The sequence below is a fragment of the Mirounga angustirostris genome, unplaced genomic scaffold (genome assembly GCF_029215605.1).
Source record: "Mirounga angustirostris isolate CCGP_5_RB_7025 unplaced genomic scaffold, mMirAng1.0.hap1 SCAF_6, whole genome shotgun sequence".
Taxonomy (NCBI): domain Eukaryota; kingdom Metazoa; phylum Chordata; class Mammalia; order Carnivora; family Phocidae; genus Mirounga; species Mirounga angustirostris.
This window is the reverse complement of record NW_026991714.1, coordinates 46,032,569-46,051,612: the sequence shown is the minus strand read 5'-3', so window position 1 is coordinate 46,051,612 and position 19,044 is coordinate 46,032,569. Positions and strand designations below refer to the sequence as shown.

Genomic DNA, 19,044 nt, shown 5'->3' with positions numbered 1-19,044 from the left:
AATGTTTTTCTATGTGGTCTTTACATCATGTAGATTTATATCATGTGGGTTATTTGAATTTGACTCCAAAAAGCATCTATCCACCACAGAATATCTTGAAGTATCATTTCTGCACAGAGCCACCCTAACCTCATGGCTTCTGCAGTTAAGAAGAGGGAAATCTAGCAGCAGCACGACAGCTCCAACCATAACAGGAAAATTTCTAGACACTAGACACTACATGGGATTTGTATGGGCTAGAAACTCTGAGAACTGTATTTCATACAGTACATTTATTCATGCAATTCATAATAGATTATTATGAACTTTATTCTGAATTACACTGAATTACCGTCTGAATTCAATGTCATGATTTCAAAATTACTCTGAATTCATTATTACTCTGAATTGCAAACGTCATGCTTGTTAAGTTGTGGAAGGGTCTGAGTCAGGAATATTAAGTGTGAGCAGAGCAGAGGCAAAGATAAAATTATACTAGGTATCTACTGGCATCCTAAAATCGGTCAACAGGTAACCATGATCCACAAAGGAGTAAGAGAAAAGAAGGAGCAGAGTAGACCCGAGTCTAGGTTTCTGAATTGGAGTGAGTCTATGAGGAGTCAAAGACAGACTCAAGTACCGTGAAACAAGCACCATGGAGAGCTCCAGGAAAAATGAGTTACTCCTCTGATCTCTTCCCGGTCAGCTCTATTGCAGATGGATCTACTTCTTAGTTTAAGCATGAAGGCCTATTAAATACCTCTCTTTATGGAAAGTCCCTTAAGGGAATAACTACATCATATTCATCATCTACAAAATATTACTCAATAGGTACTTAACAAGTGTAGGTTTAACAAATGATATTAAAGCCCTCTAAATGCCTAATGTTGGTACTTTTCCTTAGATTCCTTAAGAACCAGTGAATGCCAGATTCATCAAGAACCTATCGAATTTTTCTAGAAGCATTGTGTTTAGTAGGTTCACACGTTATTTCATATAATCCTACTGCATCCAAAGATGATTTTAAAGCACCATAAAGAAATTGAGGGTTGCAGAAAGGGAGGCGGGTGGGGGGATGAGGTAACTGTGTGATGGGCATTAAGGAGGGCATGTGATGTGATGAACACTGGGTGTTATACACAACTAATGAATCATTGAACGCTACATCAAAACTATATGTTGGCTAATTGAATTTAAATTTTCAAAAAGAAAAAAAAAAGAAACTGATGTTCAAATAAATGATTACTTGCCTAGGTTTAGATAGCAAGTTCAATGGCAACCATTTGAAGTTCAGTGTTATTTCCATAGGACCTAAGTCTATGCACAGCATTTTAGGATAACAATCTCTGGGTTGATCTCGACACTATAGTGTAGTAGACAATAATACCCTTCAACTATTCATTTACCACTGTTACATTTCTAAATATGTTTTCATTTAGGAGAGGTCAGTTAGTGGAGTGTTTAGTAAACTCCTTTCTGGGGAGAAAAAGCTTTAATTTTTGGCATTTGCCAATTTCTGTGGTATAAATACTACCACCATGGCTGATTTCAAGCTCCTCACATGACGTTACTGAATAGAGAGGTGGAAAGAGAAAGTGTGTAATTTCCTCTCTATGAGCCATTACGAGCTAGATCCAGTATACCACTAGGCCTTGATAATAGGGAATAAAGTGTGTCTATCACTCACAGAGATGTCTGTGTCATCCCAGAAGTGATACAAATTCCTTTTTCTAAAAATTCAATGCACATCCTCCAGTCTTTTCCCCCACTATAACAACTGAAGAGGCTGAATGTTCTAAATTATGGTGGAGCCTCCATCAGCTTGGGTTCTTGAGTGTCTGTGTAAAGCAGAACATCTTGTCAACACTGAAAGGGCATGTAACATTAGTAAAGAATTAGCTTTCTTGTATTAAGCCAGTGAGAATTCCTACTACTACTAAATGTGAAACCTGTCCTAAGTTGAATTAAAATCTGATTGATAGAGCTGGCCTTGATTTCTCTTTCCTAAAGAGTTTCAGTGTTTTATTAAAAAAAAAAAAAAGCCCAAAGTAGAAAAAAACTTCGTATGTAATTTGCATTAATAGAAAGTATAGAGATAATTTTCAATTAACACATATTCAAGAGTATAAGAAAAACTAATTTTACCATTAATATGTTAGTAAGTAAGTATTATTTTCCCCATTTTTCTCAGACTCATGAAATTAGGTAATTTCTTTAAGGTCAAAAGATATTAAGTAGTGCATCTTGAATTAAAAAAGATACCCAACTCTCATGGTTCATCTCCAAACAATGAATCATGGAACACTACATCAAAAACTAATGATGTAATGTATGGTGATTAACATAACATAATAATAATAATAAAAAAAGATACCCAACTCTTTTCAAGGTATTTGTTCCTGAATGACATACTATTCTTTAGAAATTAAAGAAATCTGGTGGTTTCATAGGATGTCTGGTGGCTCAGTTGGTTAAATGACTGCCTTCGGCTCAGGTCATGATCCCAGGGTCCTGAGATCGAGTCCCACATCGGGCTCCCTGCTCAGCGGGGAGCCTGCTTCTCCCTCTGCCTTCTCTGCCTGCCACACCGCCTGCTTGTGCTCTCTCTCTCTCTGACAAATAAATAAATAAATAAAATCTTAAAAAAAAAAAGAAATATGGTGGTTTCAAATATTTATTTTAGTATATGCACTGCCGAAGCGAGCACTCAAATATTTATTGAGAACCTACTATGGGCTAGGTATCATGCCAGGCACAGACATAATAATGCTAGCTAGGTTTAAATACTATCATTTTATTAGGCATTGTATGTTTAGAGAAATGTGAAACAAGGAGAGAAATGTACCCAAAGCACATAATAAATTCTATTTAAATACATATATATAGATATACACATGCATTTATATATAACACAAGTATACAGATTTCTTTTTTAAAGGAAACATTCCATTTGGTTGATAATCTGATATTAGCACACTAAAATAACTGGGAAATTTTCCAAGAAAAATCTACTATAAAGCATTCCATTGACCCAAAACATCTGAATAAGGCTGCACCTAATCCATTTAAGTCTTCAGGTTTATTCAAAAGAGTCACCAGGTGAGAATAATTGGAAGCCAGAATAATAATCTTCTTGTGAGGTCCTTTGTAGGTTTGAAGTTTATTTAATTATGATTCCTAAACAAGTTTATGCCACTTGAGTATGATTTCTAAAATAGTCTTATCTTTAGAAAATCCATTAGTAGTCTCTGGCAACCAGCATAGCTATCTAAAACCAAAATATTTTCTACTAGTCTCAGAATCCCAATATGATCATGTGGTTGCATACACTCCTTTCTCTATTTGGAAGATTACATAAGAACAGTTTATCCAAATCTACTTAATGGAAACGTGCCTCAGAGGGTGTGTTAGATTACATGATCACATTGATAATCCTAGACTAATAGAAACAGTCTGTGCCATGTAAAAACCCAAAGGTTGCTGACAATTATTTAATGTCTTTGTAGGAAGTTTTCCTTAAGGAACAGAGGACAAAATTTGGCCTGAGAGTTTCTGTGGTTATCTATATATAGATAGAGCTGCCTGAATGGAAATTTTGTATTGCTCAGAAATAAGATCCAGGATTTGTAGTTTCCTTACAATGGAAATTTAGGTACATAAAACAACCTTCTCTTTTGCTTTTAATAAAACTTTACATTCTTTTTACTTATCTCTTTTTGACATGTTTTTACCTGCATATGAGGCAGCCTAAAACATTTGAGTCATTTATATGAACTATATGGATGAGTTGACTCATTGTCTCTGTTTGGTAAGAGTGTCCTAATAAGTTACAGAAAAGTAATTACCAAGGTTTTAGAGGAAAACCACAGAAGAAAAGAAACTACCACTCTCACAGCATTTTAATTAAATCACAGACAAATTAAAGTGTTCCATGCCAGCACATCAACTATAGGCTAACTAAATCAACTCCTCTGCCTGCTTCCTTGGGTATTATCAGAATAAATGCATTAATTTTTATTCATGAATTTTTATACAGTTCTTTCCCAGGCATTGTATATGCATATGCCAAGTGATAAAATCTGGTCTAGAGTAAAATAGAAAGAGAAAATCTGTACAGAAATAAATATAAGGGGGAAAATCACAGGGCATCTGAGTGACTCGGTCAGTTAAGCGTCTGACTCGTGATTTCCACTCAGGTCATGATCTCATGAGTCATGGGGTTGAGCACCTCATTGGGCTCCATGCTCAGCGCAGAGTCTGCTTAAGATTCTCTCCCTCTGGGGCGCCTGGGTGGCTCAGTCGTTAAGCGTCTGGGATCGAGCCCCGCATCGGGCTCCCTGCTCAGCAGGAAGCCTGCTTCTCCCTCTCCCACTCCCCCTGCTTGTGTTCCCTCTCTCGCTGTGTCTCTCTCTGTCAAATAAATAAAAAATTAAAAAAAAAAAAAAAAAGATTCTCTCCCTCTGCCCCTCCCCCCGCTGGTGCGCTCTCTCTCTCTCTCTCTCTCTCTCTCAAATAAATAATCTTTAAAAAATATATAAGGGGGAAAATCATCAAAAAGGGAGGTGCAGAAAAATTGCAGTAGAAAGCCAGAGGGAAAAGAGAGTCTTTTAGATAGAAAAAATCAGAAAAAGCTTGATGAAAGTGTTGTCTTTTGCCATGAAAGTTATAAGTCAGATAGAAAGCAAGGGCATTCTAGGAGAAGGAACAACTTAAGAGAAAATATGAGGCAAGAGAATGTGATAGGAGATGGGGTGAGGGACAGTATAAAGTTATATTTGACTAGGGCGCCTGGGTGGCTCAGTCAGTTAAGCGACTGCCTTCGGCTCAGGTCATGATCCTGGAGTCCCGGGATCGAGTCCCACATCGGGCTCCCTGCTCTGCGGGAAGCCTGCATCTCCCTCTCCCCCTCCCCCTGCTTGTGTTCCCTCTCTCGCTGGGTCTCTCTCTGTCAAATAAATAAATAAAATCTTAAAAAAAAAAAAAAGGTTATATTTGACTACAGTGTAAAGGCAAGTGATGGACAAGAGCTAGAAGGGTTGGTTGAGGCTCAGTTGGTGGCCTTTGACTACCATGCTAAGGTCAAATAATAGATTGTCTGTTCTCCATACTTGGGATAAAAACTGCTATGGAAAACACTCAAAGAGCCATTATTAATTCTACTGATAGAGCAGACATTTTCCAGATAGCAGAGAGCATGAGAGATAGCACCAGGGATATACTATCTAATCTCAGACATATTTCTTCGGGAGAAAGTGCACATGTAAAACATTATCACTCATTAGCCATCTGAAAGGGAGATCCAAAGTCAGCAGTGATATTTGTATCAGTAGGTTCAGCTCAATTTCCTTTGCATCAACCTGACACTTTATTTTGGCATTTCACATAGGAGCAAAATAAGTTTATTATCTTTAAAATGCATTGCAGTGTGTGTCCTTTGTTTAGCTGCCACTAAATGTACTCTAGAAACAGTGTACTAGCAGAACCAGAGGCTTTTTGGGTGAGAACTAGATATAAACTTAAGATAATATGATAATAGAAACTGTGTCTTTTTACTGTATTCTTAATTATAGAAGACTGAGCTTAGAGACTTGTCTAAACAGAGTCTGCATCACCTCATCCCCTTAGCGTCTCCCTCCTCACTCACAGAGTAATCCTCAGTGCTTCTCTGTTCTTAATTATCAATTAAAACGTGCTTAGTGCCCATTAAGTATTGGGGAATATGGCCAAGGGCAGAAACTCCATAAATGTTTATTGAATAGATGACTGAATAGGTAGGTGCGTTAGGCACGAGATAAAGCAACAGCCATGCAATATTCCTCTTCTTCTAGGCAAGAGGAAATACCACTGGTAGCAATCGAAATCACCTGTAGAAGTGGTTCAAATACTCCACAATAAGTTGCCAATAATGCAAAAGAAATGTCATTACTTGTACATATTTCACAATCAATAACTAATGTCGTATTCAGAAAGCAAGAACAAATTGCCTCAGTGAACTTGCTAGCTCAAGACACTGCTGGCTTAGGGCATGCTTAAAGTATTTGAGGAAAGAAGAGCCTCAGAACCTCCTATACTCCTTCCTACTGTGGTCACAGAAAGTCAGACTCAACACTAATCATATATTGGGTAAGTTGGTTAAAATAACTATAACATCAAATTTGGCCATATTTATTTAAAATATAGCAGTAAAACTCTTCAACATTATCAATCTACTGCACCCAATAAATACTGAGCAACTAATATGGGCAGGGAAGTGGGTGAATAAAACAGGCAGATAGGACCGTTACTTTTCACACTGCCTTTTCACCTACACCCTTACCTCATATTATCCACCTTCAAAAAAAAAAAAATCCATATTACAGTTTCTACTTTTCCTATGAGGCTGAGAGTTCTGAGAATAAAGAACTGATATTCTAGAGCTTGAATGGAATTACAATGGAAACTTTCATTCTTTAAGCTGGGAAAGTTAATATAGGTATTCTTTTAAAAAGAAAAAAAAAACAAAAACTGGCATTCCAAAATGGCGCCTCAAATTGCTATGGTAAAAACACCTCCATGCACTTTCACAGCAGCTCTACCCCTTCAACCAGGAGCCCATGAATCCCATTTTTTTTTTTAATATAGAGAAGCTGAGACAGCAAGAGTAAATGATGCAAGGGGTATCTTCATTTGAGTTATCCCAGAAGGATTCTAGAGCAAGTTGTTTATTTGGGAGGTACAAAGGACGCTAATAGGAAGAGGGGAAGTGATACAGGAAAAGAAATGCAGCCCCAAAAGTGTGGGCTTTTAATCCTGCTCCCATGTGGACAACTGGAGCTTATTCCTGCAGAGGCTGAAAGCTGCTCCTAAGGGGTTTCATTCTCTGGCAGAACAGCCTTCTTCTGTTCTGGGGGAAAAAAACCCTCTTGGGCACAGTAATGCAGATACGGGAGTTGGAATTAGGCCAAAGCACTCTGAAAACCCTGGGAAATATGGACAAGTCACTCAGAACATCCACTACAGGGGGTCACATATATAATATGCAGTAGAACTGGATTTCAATGTATGGTATCCTGAATTCTGGGTCTATGTTCGCTCCCCTGTATCACCATAACATAATGCTTAGAGCGAACATACACTACTTGATGTAATTCTAGGATCCAAATACCATTTGGTGTTAAACAACGAATGCAGATCCACCAAATGACAATAGCCAACAGAACTTGAGTGCTTACTTTGTAACAGGAACTATGCTAAGTATTTCATTTGTATCATCTTAATTTTATTCTCAGCACAATTCTACAAAGTAAAGAAATATTACTGCCTTCTCTACATTGTGAGGAGGAAAGCAAGGCACAGAGAACTTACAGTGTCAAGGAAATACGGCTTTTAAGTGGCAGGGCTGAGAATACAACCCAAGCACCCCCATACTAAAGCCTATGCCCCTAACCATTATTCTCTACAGGCTCCTCTCTGACTGTTTTAGAGGCAGGAGTGGATAATAAAATCAACCTACAGGTTTGATTATTGGAAAACTATCTGAGAAATTTGAACGTATTCTGTGGTGACATCAATGCCTTTCACAGTCACCAAAACTTAATACTACCAAATTCACATGATCAAGACACCTTTACAAATGCACTACATATACTGCTTTTTGATAAAAGCATTCTCCATGATTGCAAGAGAAGATACAAATAAACCTGTATACACTTTATAAAACATGCCAACAACAAAGTAAAATACACAGACTTTGTAAAATAATCATACCTTCACTGTCCACATTCCAGCCTCTGGCTCTTTAACATTCACCACCTTGGCAGAGTTATGGATATTTAATAGCTCATTCAGGCCAAATCCTTTTTTTATCAGCTTCCCTAAAAGACAGACATAAAGGTAACAAGCACAAACTTTATTTCAGCATCGTGCATCAGCTGTATACACTTCCAGTATAAATTACCTGATGGACTATTGTACCTTTAGCTGAAAATATTATTTATATCTAATATAGGTTTAATTTTATGGTTTCTGGACATTGGAACTGAAGTATCAGATTCCCATTTGCCATGTGGATTTGGTCTAAAAATAAGAATAACAATTGGCAGACTGTAATCATATATCCAAAGCCAAACTAGGTAACAATTATTATGGCTACTGAGAAGTTCCATGCAGTCACTAGAGACATTTAGATTTAATAGATGGCAAGAACAGTAAACCGGAATAAATGCCTTTTTGGAGATCACTCAAGGTATTACTAACATGAGAGCGTTGGGCATATTTGTGCATGAAACACAAAATGTTAAGCTGTTTTCCATGAAGCACAGGAGGATTTTGTGGTCATATTTAAAGGAAGCAGTGGAATGAAGTAGCATGATACCATCTCCTACTGACCTGAGGTTTATCTAAAGTATCTAACAGTTGGAACCTAGAGAAGAAGAAAAGCAAATTCAGAAGTAAGCCATAGTTTAGTTATTGACTTCACTCTTGGCTCTCCTATGGACTACTTCTGCAGTTAAAAAACAAATCAATTATAAGAATCCCATGTTTGCATCAAAAGCTTTACACTCACTGTAAATAACTTTTAAAATACCGATGTTACTGTCAATGACTTTTTAAAGTAGTAGAACCATCATGCAATGGATATGGGTATTTTTAATTATCCAGGTGGTGAAAACTACAAATCTTTCCTGGGTAGCATGGATATTAGAAGGGAATGCTACTTCAATGGACAAATTCATTTATCTGTAGGAGTCTTGAAAAATAGGTTTGCTTGTTTTGTACATTTCAATTTGATTGGTAGTATGAATGTGGCCTTCAAGGACAATTTCCTATGCTGTATTCTTTTAGGGATTAACTATTCTCTAAGATTCAAACTGAATAAATAAGAAAGCTAGTTACTCTCTTTCCATTTATAAATCCTCACAAATAGGTTAAAAAAAAAAAAGGTAACACACTAAAGCCACAATGGAAATAATAATATTTTGCAAACATCAACAGGTAAAAAAAATATTTCTAAATGCAAACAGTAGGGAAAATGAGGTTTCTGTCTTTACTAGATTACTTTTCGATATAAGTCTTATAATACTCAACTAGCAATGGAATCAGGCCAGTTCTTAGGGTTGTAATATATGATTGGTAAAACAAAGTACATTTTTTTAAAAGACTTTATTTATTTATCTGACAGAGAAAAAGAGAGAGACCAAGCAGGAGGAGCGCCGGGAGCCCAATGCAGGGCTCTATCCCAGGACCCTGGGATCATGGCCTGAGCCAAAGGCAGACGCTTAACCGACTGAGCCACCCAGGTGCCCCAAGGAAACAAAGTAAATTAAAACATTATTTTTTTTAAGATTTTATTCATTTGAGAGAGAGAGAGAACATGAGCAGTGGGGAGAGGCTGTGGGAGAGGAAGAAGCAGACTCTCTGCCGAGCAGGGAGCCCGATGTGGGGCTCCATCCCAGGACCTGGAGATCATGACCTGAACTGAAGGCGGATGCTTAACCATCTGAGCCACCCAGGCACCCCAAAACATTATTCTAATAAGAACACGAATGTGGTCTTTAACTGTGTTCTGTAAAATTAGATCTTATCAAGAATATGATACGGTAAAAAACTAGGCAGTGTGGGCACCTGGGTGGCTCAGTGGGTTAAGTGGCTGTCTTCAGCTCAGGTCATGATCTCAGGGTCCTGGGACTGAGCCCCATGTCTGGCTCCCAGGGAGCCTGCTTCTCCTCTCCCTCTGCCCCTCCCCCTGTTTGTGCTCTCTATCTCACTTGCTTTCTCTCTCTCTGTCAAATAAATAAATAAAATCTTAAAAAAAAAAAAAAACTAGGCAGTTGTTTTAAAAGGAGGCTTTTCATGTTATTCATTAAAAATACATAAAATAGGGCGTCTGGGTGGCCCAGTCGTTAAGCGGCTGCCTTCGGCTCAGGTCATGATCCCAGGGTCCTGGGATCGAGTCCCACATCAGGCTCCCTCCTCGAGGGGAAGCCTGCTTCTCCCTCTCCCACTCCTGCTGCTTGTGTTCCTGCTCTCGCTATCTCTGTCTCTGTCAAATAAATAAATAAAATCTAAAAAAAAAAAGTGTCATATTTAAAATAAATACATAAAATACTGAATTTTACAGACTACGTTACTGTGAAATATTTCCTCATATATAAATTAGGAAAATATAATTTCAGGCTCAAATTAAATTTTTTTTCTTTTGAGTAGTTTAGCTACAATTAAGTTACTAAATATCTGTTTAAATTATTAGGAGTTTCAGTTGTTTGAATCTCATGTTAATTCAATTAATAATTATGACTAAAACAGTTTTATTTTTTTAAACATCTTTCCTAGTCTCTTCTGAATTTACTGAATTATTCATAAAGTTAGCATTAACCTGACATAAATAAGTGTACAAAAACCTTTTACCTTTCATGGTTTTTGTATTTTATTATGTGATGTTTGATATATCTCACCTAAAGGATTGCGAATTTCAATCCCTGGAGAAGGGCCACTGAGAGACACAGTAACCTCTTTTAGGCTGGGATCAAAAGGAATTTTCCAAGTGTTTACAGCTTGTTCCAAATGATCTGTTGATAAGAGGTGGACTTTAGAGGACTGCACTGCCTCCTCTACCCATTTTAACACCTATAAGAGAAAAGAAGAAGTGTGAGTGATATCAGAAACATTTATAGTTTTATACAGCCACGACTCCTAGAAGCAGTATTTTGCTTTGGTGAATCACATGAATCAGGCACTTCCTGTACTGGTGTGAGGTTTATTTTCATCACAGTGAAGAGCAACCTTCTCCTACATCCAGTTATTGTGGTAGATTCAGAATAAAATGCCACTTTAACCCATGCTCAAATGTCAAGTTTTCTACTTGAAATAATATATTCAAAATCAGATTGTGGTGTCCAAAAGCCAGTTAAGTGAAATATGCAGAGATATTACAGACAGCTTTGTATTTTTCAAAAAAAATGAAAAGAACCTATAAAAAAAAACATGGTATTGCCAATATTGTGAGATCCCTTTTCCTTCCATTCTCTCTTTCTGGATTTCTTTCAATATCCAATTTTAAAAGATAATTAGCAAATTATCTAATCCAATTTCTATATATTGGGTCTCTGAATTATTGGAATATAGTATATAGAATATTGTAATATATATTGTAGTATATTAAATATTGAAAAATAATTGCAATGCCAGCAAAATATTCATTTTTATGATAAAATAAATAAGTACCAAAAACAATGGAAAAAATGACCACTGCGTCTTTTAAATCATAGAAAAATATTTCAGATTAGAACCAATTTAAGTAGTGTATTTTGAAAACTAGTCTTAGGGAAAATATTAAGAAATTGGGTTATAAAAATGTGTTAATGCCTCAGGGTGAACAAAGAAAAGGACTTCCAATTCTCAGAAGTGTTCTGCAACAGCAAATGCAATTTCTCACTAAACAAACAGTGCATGTCTGTATTGAACTTACTACAATTAATTCAAAATCATAATCTTTAATCTACCTCTGATCTTGCTCTGATACATCTTTCAAGATTATATTCTTTTATGAATAATTTCCCTTGTAATTATTCATAAAACACTAAACAGACCTGAATATTAAGCTACAGCCTAACTATTCAAAATAAAAACATTTTTTAAATTACAATAATGGTAGTTACAAATCAATTAATCAAACAACAAATACTGTGCAATAACTTCACTTTCCATAAAAACTATCCCTTGATGTTTGTTCCCAAGGATGAAGAAAGTGGCTAATACATATTATTATACAAGTAACAATGGTAAGGCAATTACATTCATTCATAAAACAAATGTTTATGGTTCAAGGTACTTTTCCAGGTACTGAGCAATTATTTTAGTCAATATTTAGTAAACACTCTTCTTCTCTAAACTAGTACTCACTAAGTTTTTTGCATGTTTTATACATTATTTCATTTTTAATAAATCTTTCTGTCTTTTCTTTAGTGTCAAGAACCATCCACAACTCTTTCATCTTGGTATACCCAATGCCAAGTGGCATGCTCTACACATGATAAAAGTGGGATATGCACTAATGTGCATGAGGTTGCTCATGATGATGATCATAATGATGTCTTCTTAAATAAAAGAATATTATGGGAATTCATGAAACAGGGACCCCCTGTTGAAATAACGTATGTAAAGTGCCCATCATATAGTTGCCATATAGTACATATTCATATTTCTTTCCCACTATATCTCAATTCCTTTCTCTTCCCCCAAAAGAATATTTCAACAAATGGCTTCATAGGCCAAGTGAAAAAAAAATCATGCATGAAAGTCAAATAATATTTCTTTAAATGAAAAAAGAAAGGCAAAGTCATTCCAGATAGAAGACAGGACCTGAAAAAATACACGAAGACAGAAGTATTCCAAATATGTTGGGAACATGATTGAAGCCAAGCAGCTAATTAAGTGTTCAGAAGAAGGAGAAGCAGAAGATGAAGTTGGAAGCTCGTGTTAAGGGCAGACGATGTATTGTCACCAAGTCAGGATATGATCTTTGGATTTTATCCTAAACACCCCAGTGAAAAATTACTGAAGGGGTGTAAGCAGAGGACTAATATACTGAAAGTGGTATTTTACCAAAAAACACCATATAGTGGTGCTATAGACAAATTGAATAGAAAAACCAAATTCATTAAAATTAATTACCCCTAAAATGAAATTATATATTCCCTCAAATTTTAACCTTATAAGGCACATGGAATTTTACATATGAAATGAAGCATATATCAACAAAATTGTCTGAAGAAGCAGATGTCCTATTTGAAAAATGGGCTCTCAGTGTTCATGCTTGAATAGAAATGCTCATCAAATTTGTCCATATGGCTACAGAAATCAGACTTGTAATATTTCACCACAAATAAAACACATTTTAATAATCAGAATGTTGACATTTTTATTTCTTATACATAGAACATGGTTGCCTAACTCAAGGAAATGGAAAAGACTGGCTTATTGTCTCAGAAAGCAATTGATAAATTTGACTGATAATAAATAACTTTGAGGATAATGTCTGGCATAGAGACAAAAGAGGGAAGAGGACAAGAAAAAAATGGATAAATGAACAGAAGACTTGTTTTAAGGGCAAGACACATAATGTGGCTATAAATAATTCTCAATTGAAAAGGAGAAAAAGAATTAGAAAACAGGAATTGCATAATACCTCAAGTTTAACTATGAAATGCAAGAAATGGAAGAAATTTTTTACACATCCTTCTTTAAATGTATAGTGTATCTCTGGGTGGCTCCTCAAATATATCTTTCCTTCAAACTCAGTGCAGAGAAGTTATAATGTATCGCTGGATATCTATCCATTGTCTATTAGGTATGCATAGAAATCACTAAGTCTTAGGCATTCTTATAAAAATGGAAGAATTTCTAATTTAGTTGCATTTTCATATGGCAAGTGTGTTCAAACGGTATGGAATATAAGCACTTTTGGGTTTACTCAATACCATTTCCAATTCATCAACATTTATGAGGCTTTCACAAAGGGATTACTATGTATCATAACATTACTTGTGAAAGATACAGTACAGACTTCTGAAAAGTCACTTTTTTATCCTCCTATAAGAAAAAATCAAATAAAAAACAGATGCAATCCATTTTGTTAGAAAATATAGATTTTACCATCATATGAATAAAAGTAGATCACTGCAAGCTATAGAATCACCATTAGTGAGGTTTCTGGACTCTTATATTGTCATATATAAGAAAAAATCTTTGTCTAACCATGAGAAATGTCCTCCTGAGATGGGAAATGATCTTCTGTGTTTTGTTGTTGTTGTTGTTGTTGTTTATTCTTATGTTAATCCCCATACATTACATCATTAGTTTTAGATGAAGTGTTCCATGATTCATTGTTTGTGCATAACACCCAGTGCTCCATGCAGAATGTGCCCTCCTTAATACCCACTACCAGGCCAACCCATCCTCCCACCCCCCTCCCCTCTAGAACCCTGTTTGTTTTTCAGAGTCCATCGTCTCTCATGGTTCGTCTACCCCTCCGATTTCCCCCGCTTTATTCTTCCCCTCCTGCTACCTTCTTCTTTTTTTTTTCTTAACATATATTGCATTATTTGTTTCAGAGGTACAGATCTGAGATTCAACAGTCTTGCACAATTCACAGCGCTTACCAGAGCACATACCCTCCCCAGTGTCTATCACCCAGTCACCCCATCCCTCCCACCCCACCCCCCACTCCAGCAACCCTCAGTTTGTTTCCTGCAATTAAGAATTCCTCATATCAGTGAGATCATATGATACATGGGGAAATGATCTTCTGTTTTAATGACAAATGGAACAGAACTAGAATAATGTGAGAATCTTTGCATTGGTGCATTTTTACTAACATAAAAACAGTTTCAAACCACTAGGGATCCATTAGTTATACATTAAAAATTTTAATGCAAAAATGTTTCTCTAATAATTTGTCCCAGTTTATATCTCAAAGGGGGTTTGAGACCATCTAATACAGCTCCTTTATTTTACATATGAGGCAACTGATATTTGAGAGTTCTTGTACCATTTAAACACTAACCAGACTGATTCTAGCTCAATAATTATATTTTATATAAGCCCCTGTTCCTGAAGATACTCTTACTTTAAATATTTTGCATCCTATGTAATGATCAGTATTTAAAAGTAAGTTCATGTCTATTCCACTCTGGAATGAGATGCAAGTATTGTTTCAAGGCACAAAACCAGGATACATTGTTATGTATTATGAAATATAATAGTATTAAGCAGAAATGGAAGTAAAATCATTTTGCATAGCCTTCAAGAACAAAATTTGAAAAGCTTTGTTTAGCTGTTTGCAAGAACATTTTTTTCCTTCTGTACTGAAATATAACTGACATGTAATAATGTTATATTAGTTTAATTCATTATTTAAATACATTGCAAAATAATCATCACAATAAGTCTAGTTAATATCCATTGTCACACAGTTACAATTTTTTCTCGTTTTTTTTTTTTTTAAGATTTTATTTATTTATGAGTGAGAGAGAGCACAAGCAGGGGGAGGGGCAGAGGGAGAGGGAGGAGCAGACTCCTGGCTGAGCAGGGAGCCTGACATGGGGCTTGATCCCAGGACCCTCGGATCATGACCTGAGCTGAAGGCAGATGCTTAACTAACTGAGCCACCCAGGTGCCCCAATTTTTTTCTCTTGTGATGAGAACTTTTAAGATTTACTGTTTTAGCAACTCTCAAACATACACTACAGTATTATTAATGATAGCTACCATGCTGTACTTTACATCCCTAAGATTTACTTATTTTTTAACTAAAAGTTTGTACCTTTTGACCTCCTTCACCCATGTCTCTCACCCCTCTACCACCCTGCACATCTGGCAACCACCAATCTGTTCTCTGTAGCTAGGGGTAAAGTTTTTGTTTTGTTGTTGGTTATGTTTTAGATTTCTCATATAAATGAGATCATGCAGTGTTTGTCTTCTTCTGTCTGACTTGTTCATTTAGCATAATGAAATATGGCCCTCAAGGTCTATTCATGTTGTCACAAATGGCAAGATTTCCTTCTTTTTATGGCTGAATAATATTCCCAAGTACATACATACCACATCTTTTTTTTTTTTTTTAATTTTATTTATTTATTCATGAGAGACAGAGAGAGAGAGGCAGAGGGAGAAGCAGGCTCCCAAGGAGCAGGGAGCCCGATGCGGGACTCGATCCCAGGACCCTGAGATCATGACCTGAGCCGAAGGCAGACGCTTAACCATCTGAGCCACCCAGGCGCCCCATACCACATCTTCTTTATTCATTCATCTGTCAATGAAAACTCACGTTACTTCCATGTCTTGGCTATTGCAAATAATATTGCAATGAACATGGAGGTGCATATATCTTTTCAAGTTATTGTTTTCATTTTCTTTGGATAAAAACTTAGAAGTGGAATCAATAGATCATATGATAGTTCTATTTTGCATTTTTTGAGGAACCTCCATACTATTTTCCATAGGGGCTGCATCAATTTACATTCCCCCCCAACAGTGCACAATGGTTCCCTTTTCTCCACATCATTGCCAATACTTGTTATTTCTTGTCTTTTTGGTAAGAGCCATTCTAACAAGTGTGAGATAGAATCTTATAGTGGTTTTGATTTGCACTTTCCTGATGATTAGTGATGTTGAACATCTTTCTATATACCTGTTGACCATCTGTATGTTTTCCTTGGAAAAATGTCTATTCAGATCCTGTGCCCATTTTTAGTAAGTTGTTTGGTTTTTTTCAATTGAATTGCATTAGTTATTTATATATTTTGGATATTAGTCCTTTACCAGATATATGATTTGCAACTATCTTTTCCCATTTCATAGGTTTGCCTTTTCATTTTGCTGTTGGTTCCCTTTGTTGTGCAGAAGCTTTTTATTTTGATATAGTCCCAGCAGCCTATTTTTTGCTTTTGTTGCCTTTGCTTTGGCTGTCAAATCCAAAAAATCATCACCAGGGCCAATGTCAAGGAGCATACTACCTATGTTTTCTTCTAGGGGTCATATGGTTTCATGTCTCACATCTGAGTTTTTACTCCATTTTAAGTTAGTTTTTGTGTATGGTATAAGATAGTGGTCCAGTTTCGTTCTTTTATATGTGACTGTCCAATTTTCCCAACATCATTTATTGAAGAGCCTATCTTTTCCCCATTGTATATTCTTGGCTCCTTTATCGTAAATTAATGGTGTGTGTATATATATATATATATATATATATATATATATATATATATATATATATTTATTTATTTATTTATTTCTGGGCTCTCTATTCTGTTCCATTTATCTAAGTATCTGTTTTGTGCCAATACCATACTGCTTTGATTACTATAGCTTTGTAATATAGTTTGAAATCAGGAAATCAGGCTTGTTCTTCTTTCTCAAGATCACTTTGGCTAGTTGGGGTCTTTTGTGATTCTATACAAATCTTAGGATTATTTATTCTATTTCTGTGAAAAATACCATTGGAATTTTGACAGGAATTGCTTTTAATCTGTAGATTGCTTTGGGCAGTATGGACATTTTAATAATATTAATTCTTCCAACCTATGAGCAGGAAATATCTTTCCATTTATTTGTAATTTCATCAAAGTCTTACAGTTTTTAGTGTACAGTTCTTTTACCTCCTTGGTTAAATTTATTCCTAGGTATTTTATTCTTTTTCAATTCTGACTCAATTTGGAAGGATATTTTTAATGTAATGAATTACATCCAAATGGATTTCCCCAGAATATCTTTTCTCCATTCATTGGAAAAATGGAAATATGGTAAAGTGTTAGACACAGTTTGTAATTAAATTATGCATATATTTGTAATGTTGTTGTTGTTTATAATTTTCTTACCTACTAAACTCTAAGTCCCATGAGAGAGAACACTGACCATGGCAGACATGTTCACTACTATATCTCTTGAAGCTAATATAGTGCATGCGATGTAGTCAATTCCTAATAAATAATTCATGAGAAAGAGGGAAAGGGGGAAAGAGGGAGGTAGAAAGTGAAGAAGAAATTAATTGTATGTCAGATCTTTCCATTTAGAGTTAAGAGTGTGTGAAAAGGTAGCATTTGGGCTCTGTATTCATTTGTGACAAACCCTCTCTCAGCACTGAATTTTCAATATTGAAGTTGAATAGGGTACAACTTGCATGTGTGGTCGTAAATGTGAGCACCAGGCTTTATTTAGTTTTTATTTCTTTATTTGGGTAGTTAGCTTGGGGTTTAAAAATGCAATGGAGAAATCTCTAAAACTAAGTTAGTTTTTTCCTATTTAAATGCCCAGATGTATGCTTCTCAGTAGCACTGGATGCAGATTGTCACGTTCAGTAATGGTAGAAAATTAGTCAGAAGATGAATTCAATAAAGCAAGAGCAATGTAAAAGGCTGAGTTACGTGTAAATGTACCCATCTAATAATCAGAACCTATTCTAAAAAAGATTTGTGTAACATTACTACTAATAATAGCAAGCACTTTTACAGTGCTTATTACATGCCAGATGCAACAACTTTGTAACAACTCTTTGACACAGCTATGGTTATCTCCATTTTATAGATGAAAAAAAAAATGGAAGCATACATCCCAAAGTTTCTAAGTCACACAACTAGAAAGAAGCAGGGCTGGCCTTTTGATCCCAGTAATCTTGTACATTTCTAAAGTATAATAAAGAAAAAAAAGGCAGTTTTCAAGAATAAATCAGAAATAAAGCTAGTGAAAAACAAAAATCAATGCAAGTGTTTTTAATGAGAAGTGGCAAGCAAATCAGTGATCTGATTAGCTGTATGTTTTTATCATCACTGGGCAACAAATTATCAAGAATTAAATTATATCAAAATAGTAAAGTCTTTAAATCTATATTGTATTTTATGTGAGAAAGACTTGCTATATTTTTGTGGTAGACCCTACGTAATGGCAGAGGCAGGTTTCATTCAACTCTGCTCTGGCTAAGAGAGAGATGATCCTCTGGATAACCAGGAGAGCCTCTCCCCCCCACCCCAAAGTCCAAGTACATTTCTACTCTGCAGTATAGCATGGAGCCCATAATTCAGAATATTCTTAGAGTCAACAAGTAGTTATTGAGCACCTACTGAATATAAAGGGTAGTACAGGATATTATAAAGAATACCAAAGAAATAGAAACACATTTCCTGCCTTCTAAGACATGACAATCTAGTTGGAGAAATGGGACAGACATTAAAAACAAATTAACTAGCTCTTACTGTGATGCACTTGTCTACTCAAAAAGTTTTAATGATTCCCAGTTACATCCAGGATAAAGCCCAAGCCAAGAGTATACTAAAGACTGGCAATGTCAGCAGTCACCCTGGATGCAGGCAATAAAGAGGTGTACGGTCTGTGAGAAAACAATAATAAAACTTACTAAAAGTTGGTCTATTTTTTTAATATCTCTGAGTCATAGTAAACAATGTCAAAGATTCCTCCTTGAAAAAAATCTTTGTTGGTCTGAAATCTAAACAACTGCCCTTCTTATTGTTGAGTATTAATAATACACATAAGCTTCAAAATAGCACATTTTATTACTTTCCCTTTAAGAAATGT

The 19,044-nt window shown here is 35.7% G+C and overlaps 1 protein-coding gene across 2 annotated transcripts in view; it reads right to left on the bottom strand.

The window, feature by feature from the left end:
- The window catches only part of HMCN1 (hemicentin 1), a 482,205-nt gene that overhangs the window by 290,101 nt on the left and 173,060 nt on the right, over nucleotides 1-19,044 (bottom strand). For both annotated transcript variants that reach the window (XM_064594231.1, XM_064594232.1), the window contains exons 5-6: nucleotides 10,413-10,584; nucleotides 7,726-7,832 (exon numbers count right to left, since the gene is read on the bottom strand). In XM_064594231.1, the coding sequence (XP_064450301.1) occupies nucleotides 7,726-7,832; nucleotides 10,413-10,584 (279 nt within the window). The remainder of the gene's footprint in view (nucleotides 1-7,725; nucleotides 7,833-10,412; nucleotides 10,585-19,044) is intronic.